We start from the raw sequence: 8,401 nt of genomic DNA, 5'->3' as shown, positions 1-8,401 counted from the left end.
ATTTCCTTTTGACGACAGCATTGTATTTATTTTTGGTTAAGATTTTGACATTTTGATTATCATCCTTGGTCGAAATTGCAGACGTGTTCCCCAGTGGAGGGAAATTGCCGTCATAAGTGTGGTCATCGAGACATTCGAAATAATTTTCGGAAAAATTCTCTTTGACCTCTTTATACGAAAGATTTTTAATCGCCATTATCCTGTTGATGTTTAATTCAATTTCCCTATTAGGGCAACACTTATTGAGAGCGTTGTGCTCACCTGAGCCACAGGACACGGACTTCATCGCCTCACAATTTACACACTTCGGAGACTTTCCACAGTTAAGGCACCTGCTCTCTTTAGCTTTGCAGAATTTAGATACGTGACCGTATCTGCCACACTTAAAGCACTCTTTTAAAGTGGGTACAAAGTATTCGACCGGCAGATTACAATAATTAAATTTTATAGCCTTAGGGAGGGCTCTCCCTTTGAAGCCAACTTTGATGCTGGTTGTGGGAATCCACTCGTCTTTGTTGTTGGGATTTCTTCTTTGGAAACGGACAGCGGACTTAATAGGGATATCGGATACGGCGTTTTTAATTATATCATCGACACTATATGTGCATGGGATGTTTCGAATAACTCCAAATCTCTCAGTGAACGACCTCAGTATGTACGCTTTTAAATTCTTTTTATTAAATTCATTATTCATAACAAAATTGTTGGCATTGGCAGCGGAGCTGAAAAGCAGTTTGGCTCTACCCTTGCTGACAACTTTTAATTCTTTTAAGCCGTACATATCGAAATGCTTCAAGTAATCACAGAAATAGAGATTGGAGTTAATATTGATGCGATTTCCTTCTGCGTCCGCACACGTTTCGACAAAAAACAACAAAATTGCAGTTGGAAAGGCAATCGTACAAATTAATCTCGAGATTTGGGGCGGCTGTGGCACCCAAATCAGAGGGCTTGTCGGTAGCCTGTTTACTAGGCGGAATTAAAACGTTTGCGTTAGCTTCTCCGTTATCAGATAGATCAGATCACCCATATTCGATCTGTTGGTGTGCCCAGTGGCGTTCATGTAAAAATTTTCAAAACAGTCTCTATTAGTAGTTATAAGATCAGACCCAGTCTCCATAGGGAGACGGGCTGATGTTGTTTTGGTTGTTATCACGGGGAACACAAAAAGAAAAAATCACAAAGAAAAAACAAAAAATAATTGAATATATGTATTGCTTCTTAATTTTTCTCTCACGAGAGATTCCTCTTCCTTCCGTCCTTTTCCTTCTTTAAAATTGTTTTCTTTGGTTATTTTATTACTTTATTAAACCTCTTTTCCTTTTTTCAAATATTTAAAATCTTTTTTTTTTTTTTTTCTTTTTTTCACTAACACCGGTAAACACAAAAATTATCCAGCTGCCATTTGCAGAGATGACGTGTTGAATCAAGTGTGAATGAAATGCGAATGATTAAGTTCTGCTTTCGGCATTCGAAATTTACTTTCAAAACTTAATGGGAAAAGAGTGGGCAAACTTGACGTATGTTTGCTTATAATGATACAACCAATAACAAAATCACGCAAGGATAAATATAACAAAATTATGTAAAATTTCTTATAAAATGTAAATAAACGAAACAATTTCATATCCTACAAAAAATTCTACATTTTCATTTCGTAGTAAAATTTTGAGCAATTGGAGCAAAAAGCAAAAAAAGAACTAAATTACTCACCTTCCACGAATTTAAAATTGCTTGCTTTGGTTCAGCTGTTTGTACGTAAACAATTTTGTTACGAATTTATTTTTTTCTCAATTTATGAATGTTTTCTCTTATAAAAGCAGTTCTAAACAACTAATGCTAACTCAGAACAAGCAATACTAACATAAAAAGTCAGCAATTTTGCTTACGCTTGTTTTGGTAGTTTTGAGTCATACATAATCGGTGTCCCTGCTTTGTAAACAAAGTGTAACGACATATCGAGAAACGATTAGCAAAATTTGTTGGTAACAAGCATTAAAAGCCCTTGAGACACAGGTTGCCTTCAATTTCAAAAGTAAGATGACTCTTCTTGTTATTAGGTTTCTTTGGGATTAGTTTATTGGGATCGGCTGTCGACATGAAGAGAGTAGCGACAATGTATACGATTTTTGTCAGTGTGAGATATAATTTAATTCGACTATAAAAATGGCATCGAATAGTATATTCAAAACGGGAATAAAGTAGAATAGTAGTTAACAAATATAATAATGACCTAATTTAATTAAAGACGGAAATTCCAATATGTTGGGGAAAACGAATAATTATTTTAAAGGCTTTTCTCTTCTGGTGTAACAAAATAAAAAGAGTATTAAAGAAATTAACAAAAATATTTTTGGGAAATATTAAAAGAAAAATTGAAGGGTTACAAAAATATAATTAAAAAAAATATATAAATGAAAAATATTTTATTTGGATTGTTGTTTTGCTTATTTGATTGTTTACTTTCCTCCTCTTTTCATTTATTTGCATTTATATTAGCACTGATACACCAATAAGATTACATGTAAACTTTCAATACAGCATAATCAGAAAAATGGTGGAGTCGCGTTCGTGTTCGAAGTCAGCAGCCGTAAACCAGCCCCTGGTTTGAAAATATGTTTAATCACTCTTATTTAGTTCTCTCCGGTCTATTTATATACGCGTTACAACACTTTCAAAAATCCAATTTTTCTTCTGTAGCAGATAATAAGAATTCTGAATCCGTATTATTTTCTCAATTTTTGATTAAAAATATGTGACAGCAAAATACGTAATTGTTAATATGTAACCTGTAGGCATTTTTTTCATTATTCATATGAACCGATTTTTTTACCTTCACCTAAAAGGGTAAATATAGAACAATTTAAATTTAACACAGAAGAGTCTATTTCCCGCAATGAGATTATTTCAGTTTACGTTGAACAAAAATTATATAGACACTTGATCGAAATAGTTATTATAAAATTAAATTTTGAAATTACTGTCTCAGCTAGGTGTATATGCACACAAGGTGACGAGATTCCTAACTATGCTTTGTACGTGGCATATAAAATATATAAAAAACAAGAGAAAAATAAGTACTAAACCTCGCTTTATGCATTTGCTTCCTACGTAATTGCTTTGATTTATGAAAAATACGTATTTCTTGCCACACATAAACATTTTTTCTGCTGTATTGCTAAATGCTGTCTCTTTTTGCTTTCCTTTCCTTTCTCTCTTCTTTGCCATAAACGGTTAATGTGCCCTAGTACACTGTTTCAATGACTTTTCCATAGAAGTGGTTTTAAAATTACAAGGTGTTTATAAACTATGAATGTATAAAATATACTACGTACTAATTATACATAAAAAAGTTATATTGATGAACTTATTTTAAAAATATACACGTAGTACACATAAACAGAGGGGAAATATATGTATCCCTACATGAATTGAAAATGTACTCCTCAAATCTGAGAGTATAGGTTTGTATATACGTGTATATGTACTCTTTTTGAACCATAAGTTATTCGAAAATACCGAAAAAGTTATTTCTAAATTTAATCTGCATAAACAACGAATGTAGAATTGAAATCTGTATCGGTTTTCTCCATTTTGATTACGTGTTGTGAGGACACTTGTTGCATTATGCCGGCAGCTTGCTGAACACCGCCATTATTGATAGTACGACCACCACCATTACCCATGGACGTGTTCCGTCTGAAAGAACATCAAAAAATTTTTACAGTTTTTTATTCAAATTAAGACCTTACTTTGATTTGGCATGTGTGAGAATATGGGATTTAAGATTGGTAGACTGAGCAAACTTTTTATTGCAACCATCGAATGGACAAACGTAGGGTCTGTCCCCGGTATGTATCCGGACATGAGTTCTAAAATAATCAAATATATTATTGCGACATTGGAAACTTGCGTGTGTGAAGTACGAAGTAAGACTTATTTTTTACCTCAAGTTAAAATCCAATGAAAAGCGCTTACCACAGCCTTCAAAAGTGCATTGGAATGGCTTTTCGCCAGTATGTACAAGCTGATGACGTTTCAGTTTAGAACTCTCTACAAACGCTTTCCCACATTCGGAACAAACGTGAACTCGGGGTCCATGCGTGTGTAAATGTTTTCGCATAGCAGAATTATCACGAAATAATTTATTGCAACCTTTGTGTGGACAAGCAATTTTTTTGTCATCAGAAATATTGATAGTGTTGCACTGAACTTCAGCTATGGTAGAATCAACATCCACAGACGTGGTGTTTGTTGTTCTGTAACTAAGTGGGGGTGGCGAAATGGAGGGAGCGTTATGTGCACCACTGCTTTGTAAAATAACGCCCATTGAGAACGACTGAGTCGCATTATTTTCTGGTTGCATGTGCGCCATAACTATCGCTGTCGAATTTGAATTGTCTGTTAGTTGTACATGTGGTGCATTTATTTGTACATTGGTAGAAGCCTCTTCCGTTGACATTACTATAGTTGGAACTTCCGGTGAGCTCCCAATGGCTAGCGCTGTTGCAAGTCTATTGCCCGTAGTTATCAAGGACAAGTTTCTGGATGTTGCCAAATTGCCAGGTGCGGCCTTTTTCACTTTTTGTTTATGATTAGTGATTTGTTTAGATTCCGTTGGATTGCGTATATTAGATAAAGAAGCGCCTGTGGGCACGACTGTTGCACCCGAGGTAGTAGACGAATCATGTATTAGTATTTGTTGTTGTTGCAACAGTAGATGTTGCTGGAAAAGGTCTTGTTGTAAACTATTACTGTGTTCAAGGAGCGCAGATGGTATCGGACTTATGCTGTCACTAAAATTGGAATTGAGTGGAACGTTATTTTGCGGCGTCGTCGTGGTATTATTTGTCATATAACCTAGATAATCGTTATCTTGATCATCATTCGACGCATCGTCGTCTGATATACCTGATGCCCACATGGTTACACTAAATTCTCCTTCCATAGTCTTTATTTGTACCTGTTTCTGTTCCCAACGGCGTGGTCTAGCGTGCTCATCTGTCATTATATCACCAGCTAATCTAGAACCGAAATGATTAAACTGCGTAGTTGGAATTTGAACTATATTATTTGGTGGTTTGATATTAGCTGCATTTTTTGGGCTCATTGGTCTTCTATTAGCAAGGGACGATGTTGATGTATTTACATTTAAAGGCTGACTATTTGTTGCAGTATTAGAAATGGATGCAGACGCTTGTTGCTGACTTGTTTGTTTCAGAACACTTTTCCGCTTTTTACTAGAAGGAGACAACAAATAAACATAATGAAGAAGAGAAAAATATTTTGCCACAAATTTCATTTACATCAATGATATGTTAGAAAAACAAAAAAAAAGTATGCAATAAATCTTATAAAAGTATACGTTAGGGTTTAGTGTTAATAAATTTTAAATTTGTCAAATACTAGTCATATTTATAAAAATTTTATAAGAACACTCATGTCTATTTTCTACAATGACGCCTTTCCGAAGTTTTTATTTCGCTTTTTTTCTTTAGAGAGATACAAATTAGCAATTATAAGCAGTAAGTGAACATTGCAATTAAGATTATATGATTAATTGTGAACTTATTAGTAAAAGGACCGGCGCAATTTTTGGCGAACATTTCGGTAGAAATATCTTCGCGGGATCGAAAGTTATAAACAAAATTAAAAAAATTTCCAGCGTTTTTTCGAAGTTGTCTCAGTCTTAAATCTATCGTACGCGTATATATGGACAGATCCCAACCATCTTATAATCTTGAGTCCTTAATCGATGTTTGTGTCAAATGTCTTTGTATCAATTTTCGAGATTATGGCAATTTCATAAGAAAGGGGTCAAGATGGTTTCTTTTGGTAGGAACAAATTCATACAGTCGGTCGGTAGTTCTAAGGTCAAGTGGATTTACATATTATTATACAATAAAGCAACAGTTTTTATTAATTTCCAGTGAAGTAAATTATTGCTAGGCTTTCGTGTATAAATTTAAATTATATATATCAATTATAAATCGCTTCTAAATTGACCCTTTTGGTTTGCAAAATTCGTTTTTTCAAATTGATAGCTATTCTTTGCTAAATTTTAAAAGGTTTATTCCCTTCAGATCGATGGCCTTTCTACTGACACCTTATTATCTAGATCTACAATCACATTTGTTACTTGCCATTAAACCAAAAAGATCTTAAAAATAATTTACCGTGAATTAATGCCGGCTGTTGTTGATATTGAAGGCGTTAGAATAGATGAATTAGAAACACACAGTTCCTGTTGAAATGGCGATGTATTAAGGAACACATGGCTTTGTAATTGCGAATCTGTAATCAAAACTAGTACAAAATATCAAGTCCATTTAGAAATTCATAACTATACTTGAAAATTCAATATACAAACCGTCATCAATGCTTTGCATGTCTAAATCCTGAGAATCCTCGTTCGCCTGGTCAAGGTCCTCGATGTCATCACCATCAAATTTTCTACTGTTATTCGCCAATGTTAAAGAAGCCCCACTTGCTACACCTTCGTATTGATCGTTTCTTACTAATATGCCGTAGTGAGTATATGATGCAGACACCATATTCGCAAAGGAATTCTGATCGACTATCTGTTCATTAAGCTCTGTCGTTTGCGTTTCGTGTATTATATCTGACCGTGACATATTTCAAATAATTACAGACCGTTGCTTTTTGCACAATTCTTAAAAGCATAGACGTATTTACAAAATGTAGAAAAATTTCATAGTCATGATATTTTACAAACGTAATTCATTCATACAATTGTGTGTGAAATAAATTTTGGTCATGTTAAAAAAGTAAATTTATTTCTTGTTCAGGCTTTTATTTTCTTGTTTCTTTCTGACACAAAATATGTATAACCATCAACACATTAGCATTAACACTTCAATATAATAAAAATAAACAATTTTCATATTTTTTTAAAGCAGTAACATTTATCGAAAATACATAGTTGCCGTAAACAATTTGAACGATTTATAAGGTCATCCTCTGCTTTTGCTTGACGTAAACTTTTGAAATGAAAAAGCAAACAAATTTTTGGAACACCGAAACAAGGAGGAGCCAGTTAGCATTGTCCAAACATGATTACGATTAGAACAGCTAATCCTTGGATCGGATGAGTTAGTTTATATTCATATGTAAAGCAAACTATAGTTAGATTAGCTAGTAGGTTATGTTTGTTTTCATTATTTAATTCTGAGATGGAAGCAGAAATAGAAATTTATTAAACAATAGAAACTAAAAAAAATTTTCAGCATCTAAAATTACTTAACCAAAGGTAGTTCTATAAAAGAAACCAGTTCATTATTTCCGTAAAATAAGCAAACGTCTTTTCAAAATCTCCTGAAAACATTAAGCATACATCAGCTGCTGCAAATTTTATAAACTTTCTGTCAACAATACATAGTCAATAAATAATAAAGACCATACTTCCAATTATTTCGTTTTAGATCAGCAGAAGACAAAAGAATATTGGAATTCTAAAATAATGGTAACAGTTTTTCCCTTAAATATACGTAGCATTTATCAAATGAAAACGCACAGCAAGGGAAGTGCCATACAAAATCTTTAAACATGCATTTGGACCAGAAAACAATCATCAATCGGAATACGCATAATGCTCGCAATCAATCAACAATTTTCATTTCGAAAGCTTTAAACATCTACCTTCAAAATAAAACTAGATGTGTTTTATGCCGTATTTTCTTAGCACGACGGCATTATAATCTGGGCACTTTTGAGCAAGCTGAACTTCCTTAGGTTCCATGCTTCAAATATTCGGCAAAAGGCCAATAACACAAATATTCAACTGCGAAGTGTTTCCATTATTTTTATTGGAACTTTTTTCGTAGAGTTCTATCTATATATGCTACCACGTTTCCCCTCCCTCCACGAAAAAAATATAATCAAACAAACAGATTTACAATTTCTTTGTTACATTACACGCGCGCATAAATAATTCTGACACATAGCATCTAAAAAAACCTTTGTTTCACTTTTTACGGGGAATGTTTTAGTTTTTTTAATGTTAACCAGACTTGTGATATTCAATTCTTCCTTTGTTATTTACGCTAGTCAATAACAACAAATGAAAACTATAAAAAATAAAAATAATCTTGCATTCTTCTTCTGCAAAACAAAACCTTTAAAAAGCCCAAAACAAAAAGATAACACATAGATTACGACAATATGGCGACCAGCGAATGATTTTGTATGAATAGCAGAGGTGTGTTTTAAAATCTATATCCCGTTTGTCATTTATTAATGTGCTTTTATATATGTTGTATCTTTAAAAATGTATTTAGCGTCCACTGACGCGTTATTCCTATTTGCAGGATGCGACCTTAACTATAGTGACTTTTTATAAAATGTTACGGGAATTAGCATATAACAGGAGGGAAAAAAGCAC

General features: G+C 33.4%; 1 protein-coding gene across 4 annotated transcripts; it reads right to left on the bottom strand.

The window, feature by feature from the left end:
* Positions 1-2,426: 2,426 nt before the first annotated feature.
* On the bottom strand, positions 2,427-7,934 carry LOC119643757 (polycomb protein PHO). Of its 4 annotated transcripts, none has more exons than XM_038043219.1 (6): positions 7,917-7,934; positions 6,371-6,673; positions 6,177-6,306; positions 3,948-5,240; positions 3,753-3,872; positions 2,427-3,699 (listed from the first exon to the last, which is right to left on the bottom strand). In XM_038043219.1, the coding sequence occupies exons 2-6, from the start codon at positions 6,633-6,635 to the stop codon at positions 3,540-3,542; spliced, it is 1,968 nt and encodes a 655-aa protein (XP_037899147.1). In that variant the 5' UTR covers positions 6,636-6,673; positions 7,917-7,934; the 3' UTR covers positions 2,427-3,539. The 4 variants fall into 4 exon arrangements, with proteins under 4 accessions (XP_037899147.1, XP_037899148.1, XP_037899149.1 ...); XM_038043220.1 differs by lacking the exon at positions 7,917-7,934 and adding an exon at positions 7,660-7,878; XM_038043221.1 differs by lacking the exon at positions 7,917-7,934 and having other exon boundaries at positions 6,177-6,294; positions 6,371-7,641.
* Between the last annotated feature and the right edge of the window lie 467 nt (positions 7,935-8,401).

This window comes from Glossina fuscipes, unplaced genomic scaffold (genome assembly GCF_014805625.2).
Source record: "Glossina fuscipes isolate IAEA_lab_2018 unplaced genomic scaffold, Yale_Gfus_2 61594, whole genome shotgun sequence".
Classification (NCBI taxonomy): domain Eukaryota; kingdom Metazoa; phylum Arthropoda; class Insecta; order Diptera; family Glossinidae; genus Glossina; species Glossina fuscipes.
The sequence above is the reverse complement of the archived record's forward strand: the minus strand, read 5'-3'. Positions and strand labels throughout refer to the sequence as shown.

Excerpts from the sequence above, each read along its gene's own strand:
- LOC119643757 (XM_038043219.1), bottom strand. The coding sequence starts at position 6,635 with ATGTCACGGTCAGATATAATACACGAAACGCAAACGACAGAGCTTAAT. Across the intron at positions 5,241-6,176 it reads ACAGCCGGCATTAATTCACG|TAAAAAGCGGAAAAGTGTTC; the intron begins GTAAATTATTTT and ends GTCTCCTTCTAG. Across the intron at positions 3,700-3,752 it reads CTCACACATGCCAAATCAAA|ACGGAACACGTCCATGGGTA; the intron begins GTAAGGTCTTAA and ends ATGTTCTTTCAG.